Genomic DNA, 27,662 nt, shown 5'->3' with positions numbered 1-27,662 from the left:
AGCCTCATCAAATAAATTTTATTATGCCCATTTTATAGATGGTGACACTGAGGCAATAAACAATAAAGTGCATATAATTGAAAGTCTGTGCTGTACTCCTGGAATCAGAGAAAATCATCAATTTGGTCATTTTTATCCCAGAGTGAGGATGATATAAAAAGGGATTCTAGAAGATTAATTATGAAACATTAACTAAACTTCCTTCCAAAGTGCCTTCACAGGAGGTGAAAAACCTTTGCCTTATAAAACTAACCTACGGCAGGTTTCCTCTGAAGTACCTTTTGCTTTCTCTAATTTTACTTTAAGTGGCTTAGTCCTCAGGTCCTATTCTTAATCCTCCTCTTTTCTTATTTTATACACTCTTTTTAAGGTCTTATTCACATCTGTGACTGTACATGTATATCTCAATTGTCTATCGCTAGCATGGATTCTTCTCCCAGGAGTCACACCTGCATGTTCTATTGTGGACACCTGGCCTGACTAGCCACACAGCCCTCAAAACTAGACAGAACAGTTTCTCTTTCTCAGGCAATACTGTTCTTTCTTTCACATTCTATCATGGAACAAATAAGTAAAAAAGGAAAAGAAAGAGGGAGGAAGGAAAGGGAAGGAAAGGAAAGGAAAGGAAAGGAAAGGAAAGGAAAGGAAAGGAAAGGAAAGGAAAGGAAAGGAAAGGAAAGGAAAGGAAAGGAAAGAAGGGAGGGGGGAAGGAAAGAAGGGAGGGAGGGAGGAAAGAAGAGAGAGAGGAAGGGAGGGAGGGAGGAAAGGAGAAAGGAAAGGAGGAAGGAAGGAAGGAAGGAAGGAAGGAAGGAAGGAAGGAAGGAAGGAAGGAAGGAAGGAAGGAAGGAAGGAAGGAAAGGAGGGAGATGGGTTGTGCTGGAAGAGTCCTAAAACATTGCCTAGTCAACCTTTTGTTCTTAAGATAAACAAGCTGGCTAGATGAATCACATCTCGGATTGGAAATCCTGGCTTCCTGACATCTGGTCAGGATCTCTGTAAGAGCAGTGACACAGAGCACTGAGAAATGACACGGAGAAGGCAGAGGGCCAGGGGGAAAGCTGGGCCTTTGCTTCAGCACACTCTCCACAATGTGTGGTCACAGATTTGTCTGTTTACATGTCTGTCTTTGCAGCGTCAACTCTGTGAGACCAGGGACCGTGCCATGATCACTACTGTATTCCTACCAGCAACATAGGGCCTGCGCCACTCATAGTGGCCACAACATAGAAAGTATAGGAATTAATTAAACTAAGAATACAACAGACCTCTATGTAAAAGAATATAAAATCAGTAGAGGGCATACAAGATGATCTGAATAAATAGAGAGATTCCTGCTCATGGATGGGCTGACTTAATATTAAAAACATGTCCCTTCTCTGAAATCAATATAAACTTTTAATAAAAGGCCAATCAAAATTCCAGTTGATTTTTTTTGAGAACTCAATACCCTTATTCTAAAATATACATGAAGAATTACAAATGCATTTAACCTAAAAACTTTCAGCATTGTTGAAAGAAGAAAGATGAAGAAATGAGAAGTCACCTTTCCAGATAATGACATGCTACAAAACCATGGTCATAAACACATTGTAGTACTGGCGCAAGAACAGAAGGACCGGTACGCCATTGGTATAGAACAGAGCTCAGAGACACATACACTCACATTCACACGTATGTTGTGCTGGATAGTCTCTGCTTGCCCTTCCAGATCCTTTCTTCACTCTTCTCTACTCCACTCTTGTTCCAAGAAGCTGCCCCAGCCCTGCATTGCTTAACCACACTCCACTGCCCTGTGATTCCAGCTGAGTTTGGCTATTCAGAGACACTGGAGGGAGGTTGGAGAGGAAAGAAAGATAGCGGATAGTTATGTCCTACCTCTCTCCCTGCAGGTTACTTGGTCCTAACTCTCTCCTAGCGTGGTTCAGGCTGCATGCCTCTTCTAAAGACCAGAGCATCAGCCAAGCTTTCTCTGGGTTGTGATAGTCACTCCCTTCCCTTTCCCTTAAATGTTTGGGGAGTGCGGGATCGGAAGCAAAGGATAAGAGCTTCCCCACTGTTGCTATCTGAGTACCCCACCCATTCTTGTTGGTTTCCTTAACCTACTACCCCTTCATTGAGCATTGAGCTCTCCTCAGTTATCCATTTGGGCCTGCATTCTGTTTGTGCTTTTTTTTGTTGTTTTTTTTGTTTTTGTTTTTGTTTTTGTTTTTTTGTTTGTTTGTTTGTTTTGCTAGGTCCCTCATAGGGAGGTAGGTAAGTAGGTAGATCATATGTGCATTAACTTAGTATACAATAGAAGTGAGTTGATAGATCAGATCATACAGATGGTTAAGTAAGTTGCGTTTAGAAATTAGCTTCCTCACATGTGGAAGAGGAAAACGGAATTCATTACTAAATACCATGCACAGAGGGGATATTGTGTAGGTTAAAGGATGGATATGAAAGACAAAATATAAAGTTAATAGAATAAGAAGGTTCATGGAAGAATGAAAAATATAAAGTAAATAAAAATGTAGAAGACTATCTTTTTGATTTAAAAATGGGAAAGAATTTTTCAACAAGATTTTAAAAAATACAAGCAATAAGAGAAAAATTGCATTTGATTCCATTATAAAAATAAGATTTCTGTTTGGTTGGAGGACACTATGGAGAAAATTAATAACTAAAAGGCAGGAAATAAGACACTCACAATGTCTAAGCAGACAAAGACAGACATGTAGAAGATACCAGAAGTTCCTGCAAATCAGCAAGAAAAGAGAAAAGTAAAAGGATACACACACACATAGGCAATTTTCAGAAGAGGAAATCCAAAGAAGACAAAATATATATGGAGAGTTGCTCAAAATCATTAGTAATCAGAGAAATTGTACAATAAATAATAATAATAATACAGGAATAAACTCTGTGTTTTGCATACTCACAACTGTAAACCCACTCTTGCTCCACCCTGTATTTGTAGGGAGGTAGGATTCCCTATATTCCTCAGGCTGGCAGGACTGTGAGGTGGCAGAGCCAATCTGGAGAACATTCCCTGTCACTTAGCCAAATTAAGTATGTGGATATTTTATAATTCAGCTCTTGAGTGACTGAGTATGCATTCCACAAAAAGCAAGCCCAGATTAGTAAGAAAATATAGACAAGGATGTTCCTTGTACCATTATTTGCGGAGTTAGGGAGTTGGAGGCATCCTGGAAGATTATCCCTCAGAGAGAAAACAGGTAAAATAAATGGGATACCACCATTGCATATTAGGCAGCAGTCAGAGGAGATACAAATTGATTGTGAGAGCATACTTTTTGATGCAAAAAGTAAGAACAGAATCAGATAAATAATACAGCATCACTTATATAAATTAAAAATGCATGCATACAACATATATTTGCAAGAACATATACAAATAAAAATACACATTAAATTACTAATAAGAAATAAAAAGGGGATATTACAGATCTATATGTTCATCTCAAAAGATACAAAAAATGAAAAGTTGTGGAAAGTAACAATATACAAAATTTAATTGTATTTTACATACTTGCCAAGTATAGTCATAAACTTAAAAATGTTGAATACTATTTATAAAAGCATCAGAAATTATGAAATGTTTTAGGGGGTAAATTTTACAAAAGTTGTATAAATTATAAACACTGGAAAACCTCCAAATATTGTCAGGGTGGTGGGGTGGGGGGAGTTAAGGAAAATCTAAAGAAAGATAAGCCAAATTATGGATCATATGACAATATTATTAAGATGTAAATTCTTCCCTGATTGATTTGGAGATTCATTGCAATGTCAATCAAAATCTCAGCAGGATTTGTGAAAAACTTACAAATTTATTCTAAAATTTGTATAAAAATACAAATGATTCAAGGCAGTCACATTTGAAAATAAAGAATAAAATTGGAAGACCTGCAGCCAGTTTCATGACTAATGATAAGGCTATAGCAATAGAGACAGAGTGGTGTTGCTATAAATATACATGTGTTTATCAATGCTACAGAATATAGGTCCAAACATAGGTCCACACATAAATTACCAAAGATTTTTTATAAGGTGCCAAGGTAATCCAATACACAATATTTACAGCAAATGATCCTGGAACAATGGATATCCATTTCCAAAAAGCAAAAAAAAAACAACAAAAAACAAAAAACAAAAAAACGAAGCCCTTGATTCTTATCTCACACCTCATACAAAATTCAACTAGAAAGTGGATTATTGGCCTAAGTGTTAAACCTAATACTAAAACATTTCTAGAAGAAAAAAAGGGAGAGAAAATGGCCATGGGTTAGGCCAAGATTTCTTAAATAAGACACAAAGAGCCCAAATTCTAAAACAAAAGAAAAATGATAAATTGGATTTCTTCAAGATGAAAACATTTTCTATTCAAAAGACACTGTTAAGAAAATGAAAATATAAGTCATGTATTTGCAAAACTATGTTTGGCAAAAGAGTTGTAAACAGAATATTTAAAGAACTATCACAACCCAGTAAATAGCCAAACAGCCCAGTAGAATTGAACAAAAGATCTGAACAAAGGCAGCCCTGAAGAAGATACAGGAATGTCAAATAATCACATGAAAAGATGGTTAACATCATTAGTCACTGGAGAAATGCAAATGAAAACCACAATGAGATACCACTTCACATCCACAAAGATGACTGAAGTCAGCTCTTAGAGGGCTCTACATCCACAGATTCAACAGTTACTGACAGAAAATACTTGAGAAAAAAGTTACATATCTGCTGACATGTACTATGCTGGTTGCATCTGTACTGAACACGTACAGACATTTTTCCTTGTCATCATTCCATAAACAATACAGCACAACAATAATTTTTTTTAGCCTTTACATTGTAGTTGATGCTATAAGTAATCTAGAGATGATTTAAAGTATATGGGAGACCTGACTGGGTATCTCAGTTAGTCGCAGGGGTCTTCAAACTTTTTAAAGTGGGGGCCAGATCACGGTCCCTCAGAGAGCTGGAGGGCCGGACTATATGAACTACTAATTCCTACTGTAACACCTTGGCTGAGCTCACTGCCCAAAAAACCTGGCTGGCAGGATCAGACTCCCCTGGGGGCTGCATGTGGCCCGCGGGCCGTAGTTTGAAGACGCCTGTTTAGAGCATCGTCCTAATACATCAAGATTGTGGGTTCGATCCCCAGTCAAGGCACATACAAGAGGCAATCAATGGATGCGTATATGGGATGATGTGCATAGGTTATATGCAAATACTAGGCTATTTTATAGAAGGGACTTGAGCATTTGCAAATTTTGACATTTACAGGGCTTCTGGAACTAACAGCATGCAAGTACCAAGGATGACTGTAATTACAACAATAGACAAGAGCAAGTGTTGATGAGGTCATAACTGGAACTCTCGTAACTCTAGCACATCACTAAATGCCTAACACCGGAGTGCTCCAGTGGTAGCAATTAGCCATAACAGCTAGTGGTAACAGCTACAATGAAAATGATCTATGCACAGTGTTAAATGGAAAACTCTGGCGGTTTCTACCTTCCTCAAGCTTCTATCTAACCATTCTTTCCCTGGATAAAAAGTCCTTTGAGCTGAAACCGGTTTGGCTCAGTGGATAGAGCATCAGCCTGTGGACTGAAAGGTCCCAGGTTCAATTAGGTCAAGGGCATGTGCCTTGTTTGCGGGCACATCCCTGGTGGGGGTTGTGCAGGAGGCAGCTGGTCGATGTCTCTCTCTCATGGATGTTTCTGGCTCTCTATCTCTCTCCCTTCCTCTCTCTAAGAAATCAATAAAATATATATTTTTAAAAGTCCTTTGAAATCACTCTTAAGAACTCCTGTCCCTAGTCCTGAGCTAAGGCTCTGTGCAACAGCTAGAAATGAGGATCCTTCCAGCTGCAGCGTGTCTACAAAGGCTCGAGGAGAAAGGTCTAGAATTCAACTTGGTTAGCATTGAAGCGGCTAGACCACAGGCGTGATCCGATGATCTGAGGGGGAAGAAACAATGGGACTGCCAAACACTCTGGGGAAATGAAGAAAAAGCTCAGAGGTGGAAGTTTGAGGCTGACTGGATCCCAAGGCCCCCGGCTGGCTCTGTATGGAGGCAGTGTGGTCAGTGAAAGAGCACGATCTATGGTCAGAAAGAGCGTAGTGGCTGGAAGATCCTGGACAAATCATGTCATCTGTTTACCTCTGATTGCTCACCTAGACTACTGCCCTTGTGCCCTAACTGGACCCCCTGAATTCCTCACCTGTCATCACAACAACCCCCACACCAGTGTCTGAACCATGTTGTTAAAATGCAAATCAGATTGTGTTATTTTTCTTTAAAACCTTCCTCTAGCTTCTCAGTAAAGTTGGAATTCCGACTCCTTACTTACTTCGACCTATAAAGTCTTACTATCCCTCCCATCTCCCTGTTTGACCTCTCATTTTTCTTCCCGGTGTCTAATGTGTCTGGCTTTGCTGTACTTCTGTTTCTGACACCAAGGTGGCTCCCTCCCTTGACTTTGCCCAGGCTGGCCCCTCTGCTGGAGTGTTCCTCTCCCTGCCTTCTCCTGGCAGGCTCCCCATCATCCAACAGATACTTGTTATTGCTTCCAGAATTTTCATTGGTATTGGTTACTTCTTTATTATGTTTCTTCATTAACCAGAAAGTAAGGTCTGTGTGAGCAAAGACCCTACCTAGCTTGTTCACCAATTCTTTAGCACCAAGCAATGATTAGATGCTCACTACATACGCCTGGCATGCATGCATGCACAAATGAATGAATGGCTCCTCTCCTCCTCTGTTCAGAAGTCACCGCCACTACTACATGCCACACACTGAAGAGGCACTTGCTAAGCATGAGCTTGCCTAGCAGGTGGCAGGCTCTCAAGCCACACTGCCTGGGTACAGACCCTGGCTCCACCACTAATGGTTGTGTGACTTTGGACAAGGTTTTGGGCCTCAGTTTCCTCATATAGAAGATAAGGCTAATAATAGTACCTCCTTCATCCAGGAAGTTAAGACATTTGACTGAAGTGATCAAACAGTGCCGGACACACAATAAATGTTCAATAAAAGTCAGTAATCATTACATCCTGGGAAGAAGCAACTCTGTAAGAAAGAATTTCTCAGTCTCAGTAGGACTGGTATTTTGGGTTGGATAATTGTGGAAACTATCCTTTGCATGTAGGATGTTTAACAGTATCCTGGCCTCTACTCACTAGAGGCCAGTAGCACCTTCCCAGTTTTGATCATCAAAAGTGTCTTTAGAGCCCTAACCAGTTTGGCTCAGTGGATAGAGCATCAGCTTATGGACTGAAGGGTCCCAGATTCAATTCCAGCCAAGGGCATATACTTTGGTTGTGGGCACATCCCCAGTAGGAGGTGTGCAGAAGGCAGCTGATTGATATTTCTAACTCTCTATCCCTCTCCTTTCCACTTTGTCAAAAATCATAAAATATATTTTAAAAAGATATCCTTAGATATTGCCAAGTGCCCCTGTGGGGCAGGGAGGGCTAATGGATCTCTTAGATTTTTCTTCCCGGTGTCCTACGTGTCTGGCTTTGCTGGACTTCTTGCTATAAGGCATCAACTTTTGCCCCTAGCACTGATATGAATTTAGAAGTTCACAGAGTTTAAACCACTTGCCCAAGGTCACAGGGGTACAAAGCGGGGAACAATGATTCAAAGTCCCATCTTCCGGGCCCCACGGCACATGCTCTTTTCTCCACAGCGCGCTGTGCTCGAGGCCCCAGCCCCCCTTCGATCACCCTGGTCGGCTCACACACTCACAGATGCGTGCTAATTACACAGCAATGTAAAACGTTATATGTGGTTTGTTATTTTATATCCAGGAACATGGTCCGCAGCCTTCATTACAGAAAGCAGCTGTGTGTATACTTGGGGTCTAAGTGCTATTTAGTGGTCAGCTCCATGGGGTATTTTGTTTCAAGCATCACATTTCTTTTTTCCCTTTCCATACGTCTATTGGATCCTACGTAGAGAAATTGAGTCTCACACAGCTTGGCCTACAGTGAAAGGCAGGAGTCTCCTAAGTGACAATCGTCCCACCTCCTAATTAGATTAAGAGAAACAGCCCAGTATGTGCCATATGCTATGTAAATGTGTCCCCCACTGATTGTGTGTGTGTGTGTGTGTGTGTGTGTGTTCACCAGCCAGGCCTAGTCTGACCCATTCAACCTGTTGTACATTGCCAGTTGTGTCGTAAACAAAGCGAGTAGTTTAACAGAAAGAACTCAACCCTCTAAGCCTTCTAATTATCAGCTGTGTAGCTTGAATTATATCATGTGTCCCCTTTAAGACTCAGTTTCCTCATCTTTAAAACGGGGACTAAAATATCAGTCTCACAGTGTTGCTGAGATCCTTTAGAGTTTAGATAAAGGGTCTGGCACATTAGTCTTCACTATCCCCCAGCTCCTTCACTTGCCAAGGCCCTAACATGACCTCCTCCCCAGCCTCCACTCCAGCTCTCTCTCAATATCACCCCTCTTCTCTAGCCAGAAAGTTCTAGTGCCCCTTGCCCCACCTCCCTTCCCATTCATCATTTTCCTTACCTGGGATGCAAGCAAGGTTCTTTCCCTTGTTAAGTCCTACTTTTCCTTCAGGGCCTAATTCAAACCCCTCTCCTCCCAGATATTCTGACACCCCAACAACAATCGTTGTCCCCCACTTTGTACTTCAGTGCTCACCGCCTCTCCTGGACTTTTATAATACTGTTACTCACCTGGCACTGAAATGCCTTTTAGCTAGTTGCCTGGGTATTTTTTGTAGAAAAGTTGCAAGTAGCCAGAGGTCAGGACTACATTCCTTCACGCCTAACACACGACAGGGCATGTGGGGACCAATAAGCATTTGCGAGTTAGCAGGATGTCCGTCATTGCTGTTATGTCACCGATGACTGCGCACAGGATGTGAACACACCTCGTCTGGATCATGCCATGTGGCCACCCTCAAGCAATACTGGCAGTTTATGCAGAGCAGCTAAGATGTTGTCTTCAGAACATCAAGATGAAGCTCTTCCCAAGGTCATGCAAGGCCCTTCCTGGTGCCAATTCGTTTCTGAACTTCCCCAATAGTCCTCGAATTCTAGCTCTCCCCATCATTTATAATTCCCCAAATATGCCAAACACGTACACTTCCGGGCCTTTACAGGTGCTGTTCCCACTGTCTGGAAGGATCTTGCTTTCCTCATTCTCCCTGTCCAACTACTGGCCCAGCTCAAACATCACCTTCTTTGCAAAGTTCTTTGCTGACCTCGTCTCTCCTTAACTTGACTTTCTTCTAAGATTGCTCGGCTCTCCTCCCCCATCCTCCCAAAAGCACCCTATTTGTTTGCATCTCTGTCTCCCTCCCTGGGTTGCAAGCTCCCTGAGGACAAAATCTGGGGCTGATTCCTCCGTGTTCTCCATTCCCTCACTGAGCTGGGCTATCGTTGGCTTTTTTATTTTAATGACTCACCTTGTACAGCAACTCTAATACGTGATTGTGCTTCTATGATCCCGCGTCCATTCCCCACTCCTGTAAGGGAATGCCCGTTTCTGAATTGTCTCAGTGTCTACCTCTTTTTCTAGTTCTTCCATCACTCTAGACTCTCTTAAGACTGGGGATCTCTGCATGCTCCTGGACTCTATGCCCCCCCCCCCCCCCCCCTACTCTCCAAGGCAATCCTGCCCTTCAGTCTGGGATTAATTTCCAACCATTAAAGCTGGGGCAGAGAAGACAGAGCCTGGGTGTGAGTGGGAGTCAGGCACAACAGGGGGAGGAGGGGGAGGAGTTGGAGCTGGAAGTCAGACCAGGCCAGGCCAGGTCCATTCGAAAGCACTCGTGTGGTCAGAGGCTCCGGCAATGGCTAACCACAAGGGCAGCCCTCAGGCCCAGAGCAAAGCTTCCGCTCTGAGCCCACAGAATAGGAAAGCCCCTCATCGGCCCTCCCCAAGAGGCGCCCTGAGGCGGGGCCCTGGGCTCCTGGATCTGCTCAGGAGGCAGACTTTGTTGGTTTAGTTCCGCTACAAGGCTCTGCTCCTGCCTGAGCTGTTCCAGCCTACGGATTCCTGGTACCCATCTGATTGAACAACTTAATTAAAGTGCAATAAAAGGAAAGTGGGCCAGATGTGCCCAGGGAAAGGAGGCAGGCATCTGAGTCCACCGCCTGCCTCCTGAGCCCTGTGTCCTTCCCATCCTGCCTAGAGGCTACTGGGCAGGCGGTGGCCAGGGTACTCTGAACACCAGAGTTGAGTATGGAAGAGGCTTAAAGGTTATCCGCTCTGTGAGTTTGTTCATACGGATGACAGGGAACGTGAGGCCCCGGACCACAGAGCCTCCCGAGGCTGCTCAGGCAGACATTCGCAGAAGTGTGATGAATCTCTAGGACTTCCGGACCATCCAGGGCTTTTCTCAGGAACCATGTGGGAGAAAAAAAACTGTTTGAAAACACTAGACCCTTGTCCTTGCGGGGAGCACTCTCTCCTGGGTTCCAAACTAGCTTGTTCTTTGTTAGTAACAGCTTTAAGGAAATATAATTCACGTACACTTCTAAAGTGTACAATGTAATGGTTTTAATATATTCACAGAGTTGTGCAACCATTATGACAATCAAGTTTAGAGTATTTCATTACTCCCCAAAGAAATATGTACCCTTTAGCTACGGTCCCCCAATCTACCCCTTTCTCCTACCCCTAAGGAATCACTCGTCTACCCTCTGCCTCCATCTATTTGCCAATTCTGGACATTTCATATTATGTCCTTTTGTGACTGGCTTCTTATATGTAGCATAATGTTTTTAACATTGATCCATATTGTATCAGTACGTCATTCCTTTGCATGGTCAAATAATATTCTATCACATGAAAAAGGCCACATTGTGTATATCCATCAGTTGCTGGACACTGGGTTGTTTTCTCTCGTTAGCTATTTTGAATAATGCTGTTATCAATATCTGTGCACAGTTTTTGTGTGCTGTTTTCAATTCTCTTGTCCCCAGAAGAGAAACCTGCTGGTTCTTGCATCTCATGAACAATTTCAGTAACAATACCAGTGGAAATCCTAAAGCATTATTGCACACGTTGCCTTGGAGAATACTGACAGGAAGCTGGAAGGAGAGAGAAGCAGAGAGGTTAATTATTTTGGCTCTTGTCACACAGCCATGAGATAGGGCCCAAAAGGAGATATAGTTGAAACTCATGACATTTAGCAAAAAAAAAACAAAAAAAAAAACACCTGGTATAATTTTAGGGGGAAAGCCCCAAAACATTTTAAAAATCACACTCATATCCACACGTACCGTCATTTTAATGATATGGATCAGTTTTTAACTTGGTCCAGTCCTTTTCTGTCTGTTTGCTTGTGTGTCCTAATTCCCCATGGAGACCATCACACTCCCTCTCAGTGGAACTCAGTTCTCCCACTTCACACCTCATCCCCCCACGCAGAGTGCTGGTCCTGAAGGGAGTTTGGGGGCCTGGTGGGTGGAGGCTCTAACGGGCTCTTTGGTCACAGCTGCAGTCCTCAGCGCTCTGTGTGTGGGAAACATGGAGCCACACGGTTCTCCATGCTGTCTGGGCACTAGGGCCTGCTCTGTGTCTGTCACCAGATGTGTGCGTGGCTGAGAGACTGAAGTTCTCTGGACACCTAGCAGGCTGAACTACATGAAATTGTCAACGTTTATTAATTTCTGATCTATGGAAATGCAAGCTCATGGGGTTCAAACTGCCGGTCTCTGCTGTCCCCCTGGGTTCCTGCCAGAGGCCCAGGTCTTGTGCCCTGGAAGTTTTTCTGTTCTTCTATCCCAGCTGGTCTTCCTCTCCTAACTTTCTAGAGCGCCATTATCTGATTACTCAATCTGTGCCCAAAGGCATGAGTGGGGTCAGGAGACCCCTCCACTCCCTGCCAATCTCCCCAGAGGTGGCCCTGCTTGCAGACCTCTGCAGGCACCTGTGCTCTCCCACCTCCAGGAAGAATTTGTGCACCCCCTTCACTCAGCTACTACCTGTGACTTATCCTTCAAGACCACTCCAGGAAGACTTCCCTGAGCCTCTGGACTGTGTTGGAGCCCCTTCTCTCTGTTTCCATTTACTTGTGCTTCTGTCTCTCCTGGCACTTATCATTTATAGTTTAATCATCTGTGTGTCTGTCCCTGTCTGTCTCTCTCTCAAACCTGTGGGGTTATGACAATTCTACCTAATTTATACTTCAGTGTCAGTTGTTAGGATAGGAAGAGTCAGTCAACTATCCTTGAACTGGACAGTGGTGACTGTGACTCAGTTTCCACATTTGAAGCTTGGGCAGAAAGGAGCTGGTTTTAAGGGCACTTTCTTTTCTTTTCTTTTTTAAAATTTATCTTTATTGATTTCAGGGAGGAAGGGAGAGAGAAAGAGATAGAAACATCAATGATGAGAGAGAATCATCGATTGGCTGCCTCCTACACATCCCCCAATGGGGATTGAACCTACAACCCAGGCATGTGCCCTTGACCAGATTGAACCTGGGGACCCTTCAAGTCACAGGCTGATGCTCTAGCCACTGAGCCAAACCAGCTAGAGCATAAGGGCACTTTCAATTCTTACCTCCCAGGCCCCTCTCAGGGATCCGATTTGGGTCCAAAGATACTGATGGGACAGGGTTGTTTAATTGGAAATTCCCGAGGAATTTTAAGGAAGACTATTTTGCTATTTTAATTCAGTTGGTGTTTGCAGAACACCCACTCAGCTCTTGCCAGAGTTAGTCAGAAAAGTGGTGGGATACAAAATTGTACATACCAGCTTCCCTGATTCCTCTGAATGCTGCCTTACCAACCAGCCAGCCTGCCCATCCTGACCCTCCCGCTGTTCACTCCCCCCAGGATCTGCGCATCAGATGCCTTGGAAGAGGCCGGTCCTCAAACCATCCCTGTGCCCAGTCTGCGTGCATTTCAGAGCCTACCGCTGATGGTGGAGCGGGGCCTCGGCCCGGGCGCCCCCTGGCGGCCGCGTGCGGAAGCTGCCGCCCGGCGGGGAGCAGGCGAGGGAAAGGGGGAGGGATAGGGGAGGAGGAGGAGGCGCGGGCAGGGGAGGAGAGGAAAAAGTTGCGCTGGGAAGTTTGGAAAGTTGGGAAGTGGCTGCTGCGGGCTTCGCCTCCCTCCGCGCGTGTGTGAGGGAGCGGGCGAGGGAGCAAGAGAGAAGAGAGAGCGAGCGCCTGCCATGCCCATCAGACCCCGCCTCGCCGCGCCGGGGCGCGGAGCACGCCCGGACTCCCTGCGGCCCGGCCCGGCCCGGCGCGGCCCCCCGCCCCCCGCGTCCCGCGCCGGGCCCTCCCCTCCCCCCGCCCCGGCGGCCCCAGCCCCCCGCCCGGCCCGGCTCCGCGCCGCTCTCCCGCCCTCCTCTCTCCCTCCCTCCCGGCCGCGGAGCAGCATGGCGGAGCCCGGGCAGCGGCCGCGCGGCCGCCCGCCGCCCCTCTGAGCCCGGCTCGGGGGCAGCTGGGCGCGCGGACTAGACCCCCGCCCCCGCCGCGCCCGCTGCCGCACTTGTCCCCCTGCGCGCCCCTGGAGCGCGGCGCACCCCTGGGACCTGGCGCACCCCAGGTTCCCCAGCATAATCCCGGAGCCCGCACGCCGGGACCCCAGTGCCGCCCCGGGAGTCCCGCACGCCCCGGACCGCGACGCAGCTCCGGACCCTCGCGCGCCCTGGACCCCCGCGCACCCTCAGAAGCCCGGGCCAGGCGGACTTGGGCTGCGTGCCCTGGTGAGGGGCCCCGCCCCCGCCCCAGCGGGTACCCCTCTTCCAACTGACGGCGCCCCGCCCCCGAAAGACCCCCAGGTTCGGCAGGAACATCCATCCTACACCCAGAGGGCTCCCAGCATCCCGCAGCGAGCCCCGCACTCCGGAGGAACCTTGGTGCCCAGCTGGGGGCTCCCCGCCCCGCAGAGGGGGCGCCGCCCAGGAGGGTCCCCCGCGCCCCGCGGGCCCCGGCAGGATGCACGCCGCCCTGGCGGGGCCGCTGCTCGCCGCCCTCCTCGCCGCCGCCCGCGCCCGCCCGCAACCCCTGGACGGAGGAGGACAGTGTCGGCCGCCCGGATCGGTGAGCGAGCGCCTGCCCGGCCACTGCAGCCCCGTGGTGGGGACGATGGTTTGGGGTCCTGCCTTCCGCACCCACCTCCGCCCATCCGCTGCACCTCCGTCCGCCAGGTGCTGCCCCGGGCGCCCTTCCGGGCTTCTGCCGCTCCAGCCGCTCCAGCTCCTCCGGGAGCCTGGATGGGCGCTCCCTCGCCGCTCCTCCAGCTCGCACTGACGCTCTCTCGGGCTCTCCTAAACTTTTAGTCCTACTCAGATGCTTCCTCTGCGCCCCTTTGACTCATTACTTTCTTCTTGCCTCTAACCTGTCTTTACCCTCCAGTTTTCTCTCTGCCTACAGACTCTGCTTCTACCATTCCCTGCCGTCTATCCTCTGATTTCCATGCAACCCTTCTCTCTCATTCACACGCCGCCCCCTCCCAGCCTCCCTGGATCCCCTGCGCTCCACTCTGACCTAAGACAAACTTTCCCCCTAATGCAGCTTTCCACTTTTTTCTCCCTTTCCCAACCCAGACCCCAGCACCCACGCTTCCAAATGCCCCATTTCAGAGGACAGGAGAAGCAGTGCCAGGAAAGGGATGCTGTCCTGATATTTCCTTGGGGTTGAGTCATTATTGGTTCTCCTCATTTTCCTTCCAAACCAAGGACTCTCCTGATTTCCCTCAGTGTACCCCCTCAATGTGTAAACTAACACATTGAAAATGACCCTGGATTGGAGGCCAGGCGAGCAGGAGATGATTTTGTAGGGTTCTTCCTCGCTGCCTTGTTAGAGAGGTGGTTGACCGTGGACAGGGTGCACCTCCATCAGGGTCCTGACTCCTGCTGAAACCTGGAGCTCCGTGACCTGCAGCTCGCTCAGAGCCAGCATGCATCTCCAGCGTTCTGGGATTCACGACTGTTGGTTGTAAGTCAAGTAAGGGGCCATTTCCTCCACCCACCCTGAAACATACTCTCCCCTGTGCTCAGATCAGGTAGAGAAACGTTGAATGGACCTGAAGTTTGCAGGTGCCACGTGGACAGACAGTCCAGGGGTTTTTCTGGTTGGAAAGTGACTTGACCTGTGAGCAATGACAGTTTGTTTTCTCATGCCCCTTAACCCCTAACCCTAAACTGGATCTGGAGAAATGACCCTTGTTTCCATGCTCCTCGGTGTTCACCCCGGCACACACTCTCCTCAGAACTTAGGCCATAGATGGCAGAGAATAGGGTTGGAGACCAGGCGCACCTATTTTAAGGGAGCAGCCCTCAGACACCCAGACCATGTATGTTTCTTGGTGCCGATTCTATGGCGTCCTCCTCCCCCAGGCCGGGGCCTGAGACTTCACTCAGCCTGCAGCTTTTAAAGCGCTTTCTCATCTGTGGTTTCAGCTGGTGGAGCAGAGTAGCTGACACCCAGACCTGCCCTCCAAAAAGAAAACTGTATCCACCCTGATGAATGGGAAGTCACTGTTTAAATAGGTGTGCTATTTTTAATAGGTGTTCTGCTTTCAAAGTGCTCTTGGCAAGTATCTTCCACTGGTTGGAATTCAGTTATATGATTTCCTCCCGCCTTACCAGAGCAGTGCTCTGACTCCCCCTCTCTCCCACCCTCCCGGTGAAACACGCCACTGGTGAAAGGTTTGGCTTGGCCGGAGCCTGAATGTTCTCAGGTGGTGTGGCAGACCTTGGCACACACAGTGAAAGCTAATCATAACGAGAGCTTCCTTCATTGCCCCTTCCTCTGTGCCTGGCACTGCTCTGAGGGCTCATTTTGAGATATTGTGTGTTTTTATTCTCCCATGGACCCCTGAGGTAGCTTATTTCACCCCGCCCCCATTTACAGATGGGGAAACTGAGTCTGTGGAAGCGAAGCAGTGTGCTCAAGGTCACACAGCTAAGACAAAGCAAAGGGTTTGTCTCTGGGTATTTCAGCTTCCAAAGCCGTTGTTCTTCCCCGTGGCCTCATGTGGGTGTCTGCCCGCCCTCCCCACCTCCTCCTGCCCCCTCTGAGTTAGCCTTGGTTTACTCTGCTGCCATCAGCCTCACTGCCTTCCTTCTCCTCCCCTCCTGCAGCAAAGGGACCTCAACTCCTTTCTGTGGACTATTCGGCGTGACCCCCCGGCCTACCTGTTTGGCACCATCCACGTCCCCTACACCCGTGTCTGGGACTTCATCCCCGACAACTCCAAGGCGGCCTTCCAGGCCAGCGCCCGCGTCTACTTCGAGCTGGACCTGACGGACCCCTACACCATCACGGCGCTGGCCAGCTGCCAGCTGCTGCCCCATGGGGAGAACCTCCAGGACGTGCTGCCCCGAGAGCTCTACTGGCGCCTGAAGCGCCACCTGGACTACGTGAAGCTGATGATGCCCTCCTGGATGACGCCTGCGCAGAGGGGCAAGGGGCTCTACGCGGACTACCTGTTCAACGCCATCGCGGGCAACTGGGAGCGCAAGAGGCCCGTGTGGGTGATGCTGATGGTGAACTCGCTCACAGAGACGGACGTGCGTTCCCGGGGCGTGCCGGTGCTAGACCTCTACCTGGCCCAGCAGGCCGAGAAGATGAGGAAGAGCACCGGGGCCGTGGAGCGGGTGGAGGAGCAGTGCCATCCCCTCAATGGGCTCAACTTCTCCCAGGTAAGCAGCACGCGGCCCCTGGGCCCTGAGCTGGGAGCCCCCGTGCCCCTTTGTCTGCTTCTCTGATGGTCTTCCTTCTCTGGCAGCCAGTGCCTGCCATTCCTTCCCCCAAAGGGAGAGGGTCTTTTGGTCTGTGGAACGGCTTCCAGCTGCTTTTGGGGGTGGTCTGAGGGGAAAACGGGTATGTGCTGGATTTGGGGGTTAAGAGTCTGGGTGTTGGCTTCCCTCTCAGCGGTGTTACCTGTCGGGGATATACACTCCCCACCGGCCGTGCTTGCCTGAGCAGAAAGAATTTCCCTGGGAGCATCAGAGTGATGAAAAACAAAAAGAGGGGGCTGAACGTTTGCCTTCGAGGCCCGGATCTCAGGATCAAGAGGCTGTCCCGAGGCTGCTGTGTGGGCACATCCAGGCAGCAGCGAGTAAACAGAGGACTTGAGAGGGAGGCCCGGTGCCTGGGCCTGGGGGCGGGGCAGGTGTGGTGAGTGGGCCCGGTGTCTATGGCTTGCTGTTGATGTGAATTCAGCACTGTCGTTTTCCGGGCCTTTGCGAAGCTCCCGGGGCGACCCTCGGACCGCCTCCCTAGGCTGGGAGAAAGCCAGCCAGGATAGCTCTGGGGTTAATAATTTCAGAGAAATGTGTCCACTTCAAGGTTGACAGTTCTGATTCCTGAACCTAGGGGCAGAGGCAAGGAGAAGGGACGAGCCGGCCGAGGAGGTTGAAAGTCTCGGGCTGCCAGAGACCTGACCCAGCAAAAAGCCATGAATAGCCCTGTTTGCATGGGCAGAGGTCACTCGCCGCTCACTGGCCCCAAACTCAACTCGGAGGCCCTGGGAACAATGAGTTCACATCTGCGCCTCGAGAACAGGCTGTCTAACTGGGACGGGGGCTCTTGCCTCAAGGCTGGTGGCTCTTGCACAGAGGCCCCAGAATGGGGCTTGGGCCGATGCCCCCATGAGGAGTGAGACGTCGTGAGGCGTGGCCCCGGGAGACACGCTCCTCTGTGACGGAGACGGCCCGGGCCCGTACTTTGGCCAGGCCAGCAGCCACCACGGGGACCAGAGCTGCTGGCTGCTCCTGGGGATGTTGCAAGCTCTTCACCAGGGAAACAGCGGCAGAAACTGATCCCCCTTCAGAGATCTCTGGCCTTTGTTTTTCCAGGGGAAATGCAATATTGTCCCCGGGGAGGTAAGAAGCCAGATTGATTTGCCGGCCAAATGAAAGGCGGGTTTGTCGGTCCTCCCGCTGGCTCTCCCATAATGGTGGAGTCCTTACCCAGAGGGCCCCGGTGGCAGGGATATTGGGGCAGTTAGTCACGCCCCGCGGGGTTCTGACTACGCCTGACTCCTTCTCCACGGGGGAAAATCCTGTGCATTCTCCGGCCCCGCGCGGATTCCTCTGAACGTACCGGCTCTCTCCCTCTGAAGTGACGTTCCCCTGCCAGCCTCGTGAGCTGATATTATCTGTGCCCGGCTCCCCAGAGCTTGCCGCCCCTCGCATTTGTGGAGGAGGCAGGCTTTCGGGAGGGAGGCCCCTCTGTTCAGAGGCCTCCTGTCTGGCTCGCCTTCGATATCTTTTTTAGGCTGGGGAGGTGGGGGACCCACTATCATCTCAACACCCTCTTTGTACCCACCACAGAGGCATCCACGGGCAGGCGCTGAAGGGAGCGCACCAGCCCCCTGGTTAAACAGCCCCTGGCTTTAATCTGTCTTCTCTTAAAACAACAACACTATCTTTCTTCGGGGTCTGGAAACACTGCCGTTCCACCGAGTGACGGCTTTTGGTAGGTTGCAAACATTTGCTGGGAAGTGTGCGAGGTTATGTTTTAGGAAAAGTTCCCGAGAGCCATTCATCGGCCGGCGAGGAGCCCGCTGACAGTCTCCAAAGCCCATGTTTGAAGATCAAACGCACTCCACTCTCTGGTTTCACAAAGGCGCCCACCCCATCTCCAGCCTGGGCCCGCTCTGAACTGCAGTGCTTGGGTCCAGCTCGCCGCCGAGGGGGCTGCAGGAAGCAAGTCCCAAACTCCTCTCGGGTCCCTAATCTCCACACTCTTCACCACCTGCCAGAGCGTCCGGCCCCCGCCAATTTGTCCTGTTATCATTTTGGAGTGAGGTGATGACATCTCTCCTCTGACCTCGTGAGCTGCTGTGGGCTAAACTGGGAAGGGAGGGATTTCAGAGCCTGGGTGGATGGGGTTGTTAGGGGTCCCCCCACCCCAACGTCAGAAACGCAACAGCCTTCTCAGTAAAATTGTATGCGCGTGTGCACAGTTTGATAGGAACATCTGTGATGCATTATTGTACCAAAATATCTGTTAAGTGCATCAGATTTTTATTTTTTCTTTCCTTTCAGCATTACTGTTATTGCAAAGTATTTTTTGGTGGTGGTGGGGGGCAATGAGAGAGGAAGGTGGGAAATAGAAACCTTTTTATTAAGACCTGGGATTTTAGTTTTAATTTGAGTATTTTTCAAATTTTTATATTTTCTTCTGGGCCGAAACACCACATTCTCCCTCCCACCCCCATCCCCACCCCCGGCTCAGTGGAGAAAGGAAGCTTATGTTTTGGAACTCCGTGGGCTGGGGAACCACTGAAAACATCTCTTCCACCTTTGCACAGCTTGGAAGATCGGGCTCCTTGGCCCTAGTCTGTGATTTTAATATAAACAGAGTGTGTGAGCCCCAACATCACCCTGAGTGTGCTGTGTGACCTTGGGCAAGTCAGTTTCCCTCTCTGGGCCTTGCTTTTCCCTTCTGTGAAATGAGACACCGGGATGAGGTCATCATCCAAGTCCCTTCCAGCCCTGACATTCCGAGGGACGGCCATAATCAATTCCACGTGCCTGGCACTCTGCAGGAAGCCCCGTATGCTTCTCCGTTTTGTTGGATCCTCACAGCCCTGTGGTTTCCAAAGGTGCGTAGTCAGAAAGGTCGGGTGACTTGCCCAAGGTCACGTGGCTAGTAAGGAACAGAACCCGTCTGCCTGGCTCTCCATGAAGGATTCACGCTTCCTGCCACCCATATGACTAGGTACTTTGTGTCCTCTTGTGATCCTTCCTTCAGTCCTTTCTTCCGCTTCTTTCTCCCTTTTAGGACGTGAGGGCTTAAACGTTTTACTGCTTAGAAAATGTCCACCTATGGAGAAACGATTTCTTTTGGCCTTGGGGCCGAGGCAGGGATGGTGAAGGCAGGTCGTGACAAACAGCTCGGCCGCGAGGGCTGAAAGGAGATTGGCCTCCAGATTTCAGTCCCTCCTCGGGCTTGAATGCCAATGATTTGTGCATAACTGGTTTTCCTGTCTGTCAGATGGGGCAGTTAGTGACCAGTCTTTCACAATAGAGCTGGTTTGGGGAGGACGTGAGACGACTCTACATGCAGGAGGTTATTGAAAGGTTGAAACGACTACCTAGATAGAGGGCAAGCTCCGGGACTGAGAAAGAAAGAGGAGGGAAGCCAAAACCGGTTTGGTTCGGCTTCCTGCGTCGGTCTGCGGACTGAAAGGTCCCAGGTTTGATTCCGGTCAGGGGCATTTACATTGGTTGCGGGCACATCCCCAGTAGGAGGTGTGCAAGAGGCAGCTGGTCGATGTTTCTCTCTCATCGACGTTTCTAGCTCTCTATCTCTCTCCCTTCCTCTCTGTAAAAAATCAATAAAATATATTTAAAAAAAAAAAAGAAGAAGAAGAAAGAAAGAAAGAAAGAGGAGCGAAGCCTCATCTCTGCCCTGTCAGCCTTTTCTCCTAGCAGCCGTGCCCACTGCCCATCCTGTGTTGCACAGAGTGAAGCTGGAGTCATAAGGAGTGGTGCTGGCCCCTATCGGTACCTGAACCTTGAGTCCAGATCTTGTGACAGTCTTGGGACCTGCAGATTTCAATCAGCTCCGTCAGCTGCCTCCAGGGACTGGTACTGGCTGCCACTCACTTGCTGGGCTGATTAGGAGACCTCCCTCTCCCTCTAGGGGGCCTCAGTCCCCGCCCCACCCCACCAGTTGGTAAGGAGCTGCCTGAGAGGCCCTCTAAGCTATGTGATTCTCTGAGGCAGAATGAGAAAACGAGGACCCTGTCATTCTGTACTTTGTTTTAACAAACATGCGATGTCATCCATCCAGGCCGTGCAAAGCCTAAACACTTGGCCATGGCTGCTAAGGTTATCCAAGATGTATGTAAAATTCCACAGCCCCTGCACTAGGGAGTTTGAAACCATACAGTCGCCATTTATTGAGTTCTGTCTCTGTTCAGGGCGCTACCTTAGACCTTGTAAGTACATCATCTCTCAACCTCACAGAGATGTGACAAGACGTATCATCATCTCTCTTCCTCAGATAATAAATTGAGGCTTACAAAGGGTAAGTCATTTGACTGTGATTATACAACCAGGTCAGGTGGACTCAGGGTCCAAACTTGGGTCTGATGCCAGAGTCCATGCTTCTTAGGCACGTGAGAGCGGATGTGATTTTTGTTTTTAATAGAAGGCATTATCGGGAGGGGATGGGGGTGTTTGAGTGGTGAGAGATGGTCATATCTTGCTAAAAAAAAAAAAAAAATATATATATATATATATATATATATATATATATATATATAGAGAGAGAGAGAGAGAGAGAGAGAGAGAGAGATAATTAAAAAGTGTTCACACTGATTTTCTACTGGCTTACAAATTGGATCTACGGGTGGTTCTAAAATTAGAGTTCTCGAAGACATCCTCAGCTTTCCAAGGGACCACTGTGAGGATGGCACCCCAAAGCAGGCACAGTTAAATAAGGGAGAGTCTCCTTGGTTTCTGGTCAGAGCTCCTATATCTGCACCCTGCGGGCCAACTCATATTATTAGGTGCTCTATAAGTATTCAGAGAATGAATGAATGGTCAGAAATCATGATATCACTATCGCTGCTTCCCTTCCTTCCACCATGCAGCACTATTGAATGAATGAATAAATGAACAAACGAACTACATACATGAGGAGCCTCCTCCTTGAACTTTAATAGCTCCATGCCCTTCCTACAAAATATGAAAATCATCAAATGGGCTGTTCATATACAAAATAGGCTCCAGCCTTGACCCCATTCCTACCTTCCCTGTGAGTCTGGGCTAGTCCCTTTCCCTTTCTGGGCCAAGGTTGTCTTCTCTGTCCCACGAGGGGGGCGGGGGGGAGCGGAGGGTGATTCCCAGGGCTGGCCCAGTTCTCATTTCTGCGGTGCTCCTCTTGGGCCCCGTTTGGAGACCCTGAGCCACCCTGAGATGTTGAGCCCATGTTCTCTGCAACTGGGAGGGACTGGCAGTCTCTGGCTCGCTGCTGCTGATAACTGCTTGCCCAGAAGCCTGCTGTCTCTGGTGGGTGACCCTGCTGTCTCCCACTGCAGTTTGCAAAGTAGAGAGAGCCCAGCCTGTTGCAGCACAGTCTGCTAGACATCTGCCCAGCCCTGGAACCTTTTCTTCCATTAGACTCTTCTCCCTCCCTCACTTTCCCACTCATTCACCCAGAATACCTTACTATTAGACCGGAGACCTGGGAACAGCCTACTTTTTCCTGCAGAGAGTTCACTGACAAGCTGGGAAGAATGGGAATCATTAGTCCTTGTAGACATCTGTGGAAACCGAGGATGGAGCATCAGCCTCTTCCATGTCCTGGTTCTCCACACCTCATGGAGACCCTGTCCTCCCTCTCCCTTCCTGTCCCCAACTTTCAGAACCTGTCTCATTTCCTATTCTCCAAAAATGGCCATTCCCAAGCCCTCTGTCTGCTTTGAGCCTCCATGGCAGTTGCCACAGCACTGACCAGTGGTCCCTCAAGACCAAGGCCATAGTCCCTCCTGGTGGCTCCCCATCAAATCCATGTGTCCTTCCGAGTAAGGGATCAGAAACCTCCCCAAGGCAGCAGGGCACCCCTCAGACCATGCAGAGTCCTCTTCTCCCCAGAAGTTATCCGCAGAGTGAGAGTCCCTCGGTGCAGGCTGACCCAGTGTGCACCATGTGACTCCAGCGTGCACCGTGTGACTCTAGCTCCTGGGCTGGGAAGCTGGCTTCCTCCGGCCCATCTCTACCCTGTGCGCTGTAGCCTGCCACCCCCATTGTGTCTCCCACACAGAGCCCTGTGGTTAGGAGCTTCTCAACAAATGCCTGGCACATGGCGTGGAAGTAAGTCCCTCACAGGAAGGGGGACCTGTTAGCATCAACCCCTAAGGATGCGTATTAGATTCCTTCTGTGCCCAGAGAGCTGTTTGCAGAGTGCCCCTGCTGACTTGGCAGGCTGTGTCCGCTCTCTCTGAGCTGGCTAACTCAGACTCTAACCTTTCACATATTGACACAATAAAGGAGTGGGGGTGGGAACAAGCGCAGATGGCTTAGGTGCCTCTGTGGAAGGAGAGAGAAAACGAGAGGTGACCAAGATGTCACGAAATATTCCGGCCTCAAAATTGGACATTTGCAGGATGAAACTTTTCAGAATTACAGAATCTCGGGATCCTAAGTTAGGACTCAGAGGCCCAGGGAAACTAAGAATGGTGAAATCTTAGAATGTTCAGCTTAGAGGCACTTTGGGATTCGAAGAATCTTCACATTATGAAACCCTAGCCTCCCCGCTTTGAAGAATTTTCAGCTCATAGACAGACTTCTAAAATGTTAGAGTTGGAAGGGACTAGTCCTCAAGAATTCCAAGAAGCCCAGTCCGAAAACCCATTGATCTCCTTCCCGGAGCACGCTTGCCAGCCAATGGCAGGCCCCGAGACGGAAAGCCTGAGCGGTGGAGCACTTTGTGACGGAGATAAAAATGGGAGCGTGCCTTTGTTAATAGTTCCCATTTGGGCATCTCCAAAAGCCAGGAAGAGGTCGCCTGGTAATGCAGCTCTCCGAGGGAGGAAACAGAAGAATGCGACGTGCACCACGGCCTGCCAGCCGAGCTGCCGGCGTCCTTTCCCCCTCGAGTTTGCTTCTAAATATTATCCACTTCACTCCCTTTTATCTCCCATCGCTGGCTCTCTGTCCGCCCACTTAATCCACAGGCAGCCGGTGGCCCGGCGTTCAGCTCTGCTTGGCAGCTGCCAAGCTGTCTCGCAGAGTGAGCAAGCAGCTCCTCCAGGATCCGCAGGCTTTTACATCTGTGCCCTGTAGCGGCTGGAACACAGCACTGTTGCCCCAAGCTTGGAAGCACTGCTGCTTGTGTCGGGGCCCCTCCCTCTGTAGGAATTTCCTCCTTTTCTCTTCTGCTTTTTGAATCCCATCAGATTTTCAGGGCTCAGCTCAAAGCTGTACCTCCTCCAGGAAGTCCTCCCAAATGCTGCTAAATCCAATCTGCTTGGGAAGGCTGGGTTCAAAGCGTTGCTTGATGCCCCCCCCACATCTATTTTTCCCCCTCCTGGGGATTTTTTTTTTTATGACGTTTTACGACATTCTGTCAGCACTTACGTCTTTTAGTTTATAGGACAATGATTACGGGGGCAGTCTTTTCTTCCCTAATAGACCCAGATTCGAAACCCAGTTTAAAATATGCTCACAATTGAGTACAAAATTAGGCGGAAGGGGTTCCAGGTCTGGTGTTGGGGCTTTGTGGTGCGTTCTGTGGTTGGGGTGTTGGCAGCTTTGGTTGTTAAACATGGGCTGCACCTTGGCCTCGATACGCACAGGAAAGCCCTTCAACTTCCCGCAGGAGCCGTGTAGCGAGCTCTGCCCTGACGCTGGCTCATTGGGTCGGGGCTCTGTAGCATCCTGTTGGAGAGTGCTCTCTCTCTGCAGCCTGGAATACTGGTTGTTTGCTCTTCCTCATCAGTTACTTGCAAACAAAGGCCTCTTTTTTATCCTCTCTACTCCTCAGAGCACCCATGAGCCTTGGCGGGCTCACCCCACCCTCCCGCTTTGTTTTCATTTTTAAATGTTTAACTTGACCCGTTACTTGCTATTTTGGTTTGGGCTGTAGTGATGTGACCTGTCCTGGTTCTCCCTCCCTCCCTACCTCTCACATACAAACCTTGGTCAAGACTCCATTTGTTTGCTTCTGCTGTTCCCTCTACCTTCCTAGTTTTTATTGCCTGGCTAATTCTTACTCCTCTGAAGCAGCAAAGGTTCCTGAGAGCAGTTAACTTTAAAAGACTGGCCTCTTGCCTAGCCGGTTTGGCTCAGTGGATACAGCATCCGTCCACAGATTGAAGGATCCCGGGTTTGATTCCTCGATTGCAGGCTCAATTCCGGGCCCCGGTGGGGTGGAGTCAGGGGGAGCTGTGGGAAGCAACCAATCCATGTGTCCCTCTCACATCCATGTTTCTCTCTCTGTGTCTCTCCCCTCCCTTCCACTCTTAAAAAAAAAAAAAATCAATGGAAAATATATCCTCAAGTGAGGATTAATAAAAGTCTGGACTCTTCAAGCAAATGCCATTACTAGAGCTTTATTCACAGTCATAAGATTGCACTTCCCCATGGGCTGATGTTACCTGATCATATTATATTACCCGTGTTTCCCCGAAAATAAGACATCCTCCGAAAATAAGACCTAGCACATGGAAAGATAAGATATCCCCTGAAAATAAGACCTAGCACAACTTTGGGAGAAAAAATTAATATAAGACACTGTCTTATTTTCGGGGAAACAGGGTAGTAACTCAGCAGTTTGAGTTTAGATGTAATGATGTGATTGCCTTTTTAGCATGATGGGGGTTTTCCTTAATTTTTTTTTTTTTTATCAAGGTATAACTGACACAACATATTAGTTTCAGATGTACAGTGCAATGGTTGTATATTTGTATATATTGCAAAGTTGCATTGTGTTTTGAAAGGATCAGTGGGTATCTTAGTTTGCTTGACGGCCATAACAAAATATCATAGACTGACTTAGACAATAGAAATTTACTTTCTCACAATTCTGGAGGCTAGAAGTGTGCAATAGGGTACCAGCTCGGTTGGGTTCTGGTGAGAGCTCTGTGGCTTACAGACAGCTGTCTTTTCACTGTGTGCGCACATGGCCAGTTGGGAAGGGTGGAGAGAGAGGTGTAGAGGTATGAGTTGAAACAGAGAGAAAGCAAACTCACGGTTTCTGTTCTTATAAGGGCGCTAATCCCGTTACCAGGGCTCCACCTTCATGATCTCCTTAGACAGAATTACCTCCCCGTCTCCATCTCCAAATAGCTTCATATGGGAGGTTAGGGCTTCAACATATGAATGGGCGGGGCTCACACATTCAGTCCACAGCAGTAGATGAGATGTACCAGGGTCACACTGAATGCCTGAGTACCCTTGAAAAAAACCTGACCATTACCAGACAAGGTCCATACAGGCCAGAGCCCTGAAACCATCTCTGGATGACAGCCTGGGCCTTAGGATTGTGCAGTCTCTGCAGTGGCATCTGATGCTGGAGTCTGATCTCCGCCCCCCTCCCCCTGGCTAGGCAAGAGGGCTTCCCTGGGGGACCCTGCAGGCTTTCAGATCAGTATGGACCACCATTCTCCTCCCCTGAAGACAGTGCCAATATTCCCTGCTGACACCCTGTCACCTCTTTGTTTTGGGGTCTCCCTTTTCTTCCAACTGGGTCAGGAAGGGCCAGGGGAAACATTACAATTTACTTCTCATTTGCTTTTTCCTTCTGAGCCTGTGTTCTCTGCATAAAAATCCTACCCCATGTCCCTCATTCAGAGGGATATACTGGTCTGATTCTACCTTTGAACCAAGAACTAGTCAAAATAAGTTTACACAGCACGGCCTGACTCAGCTAGGTGGGGGGTGTTTTCACAGCCCAGCACCCCTTCAGTGCCCGGAATCATGGCACTTACTGGGAGTGTAAGTAACCTTGGGCCGGTTACCTGACCTTTCCCTGCTTCAATTTCCTCACTAGCCAATCTCATCTGATTGCTGTGAGGACTGGTTAGTATACAATAGTGCAATGCCAAACACCCAGGAGACTCAGGAAACGCTAGTTCATAGTTACCAGTGTGTTTTTAAATTAGCATAATTTTACTACAAGTGAAGGAATGTTGTTTCGTTCCTACTGTGTGTCAGAAGTTGGGCTACATGCTGGAGAAAGAACAGGGAACAATATGATGCTGTTCCTTTTCTGTGTTGGGTAGGAATGGCAGAGGTGCTTCGCCTTGTGGCAGGATGAGGGCGGCCTGCGGGTAAAACAGTGTGTTGTGGGAGCACACAGAAGACAGCACACTCCCCAGGCCTAGGGAGGTTTGGGAGGGCTTCCTGGAGGAAGCGCAGGTGAAGCTGAGAACTGAAGGAGTAAAACTTAGCAGGCAAACACTGAGGGGTTCTAGGCCCAGGAGACTAAATCAGAGCCAGGAGTGGCGTGGTGCAGACTCTCCGAAGTTCAGCTTGGCCCTGCGCATGGGATGTGGCAAACTGAGGCTGAATGAAACCACCTGCCTGCTGTCTGCACACCTCCGCCTCTGCCTGGCAGGCGCTGTTCTGGGCAGAGCGCAGAGATGTGCCAGGCCCGTCTCCCAGCTGGTCTGCTTTGCTCAGGCCACGTGGCTGTGCTTCTGCCTCCCTGGATTGAGCTGGATTTCACCAGCACCAGTGATCCTTCCTGAAAGAGCAGCACATCTTCCCGCCCACCCTTTGGCCAGGCTGGCGACCCCACTGGGACCTCGCAGGCGGGCCTGCAAGCTGGCACCTGGGGAAATGCCAAGCTCCCTTCTCCACCGCCAGCCCTGCCTCAGGAAGGTACAGTGCAAAGATAAAAGGCAAGGCCGCCCCCACCCCTCCCACCACCTTGTCTGTTTAAAGGGCTTACCTGTTTCCTTCCTATTAAGGTTATTTAAAGTTTTCCAGCCAGTTTTGTCTCCTGGGGACTTAATGCCCCTTCCAGGCAGTTGGCAAATTAAGCCTCGGGTCCCATTTGAAAGCCCTTTACAGAAAGGAAGATTCCGGTGGAAAAAGCCGCTTGGAAATCTCTCTGGCTCATCCTTTAGCCTTTGTTCACGAGGCTTCCCTTTCTTGAGCTGCTCAGCCCTGAGTTTGCGAAGAGACAAAAGCTTAATAGGCGATGATAATTCCACCCATCTGCATCTCGATTTGCAATTTTCAGTCTTTCAC

At 49.2% G+C, this 27,662-nt stretch overlaps 2 protein-coding genes across 3 annotated transcripts in view; one reads left to right on the top strand and one right to left on the bottom strand.

The window, feature by feature from the left end:
• Window positions 1–14,915, bottom strand: part of LOC311616691 (putative selection and upkeep of intraepithelial T-cells protein 1 homolog) — a 166,487-nt gene extending 151,572 nt beyond the window's left edge. Inside the window, exon 1 of one of the 2 annotated variants that reach the window (XM_084872367.1) lies at window positions 14,116–14,915. The gene's annotated coding sequence lies outside the window, so the exon portion shown is untranslated. Of the gene's footprint in view, window positions 1–1,663; window positions 1,717–14,115 lie in introns of those variants that run through there. The other variant, XM_084872368.1, reaches the window with a different exon arrangement.
• Window positions 13,065–27,662, top strand: part of TRABD2B (TraB domain containing 2B) — a 198,788-nt gene continuing 184,190 nt past the window's right edge. Inside the window, exons 1-2 of the mRNA XM_084872358.1 lie at window positions 13,065–14,040; window positions 16,086–16,646. Of these exons, the coding sequence (XP_084728484.1) occupies window positions 13,936–14,040; window positions 16,086–16,646 (666 nt within the window). The 5' untranslated portion in view covers window positions 13,065–13,935. The remainder of the gene's footprint in view (window positions 14,041–16,085; window positions 16,647–27,662) is intronic.

This window comes from Pipistrellus hanaki (assembly GCF_964339955.1).
Source record: "Pipistrellus hanaki genome assembly, chromosome: 2".
NCBI classification, from domain to species: Eukaryota; Metazoa; Chordata; class Mammalia; order Chiroptera; family Vespertilionidae; genus Pipistrellus; species Pipistrellus hanaki.
The sequence above is the reverse complement of the archived record's forward strand: the minus strand, read 5'-3'. Positions and strand labels throughout refer to the sequence as shown.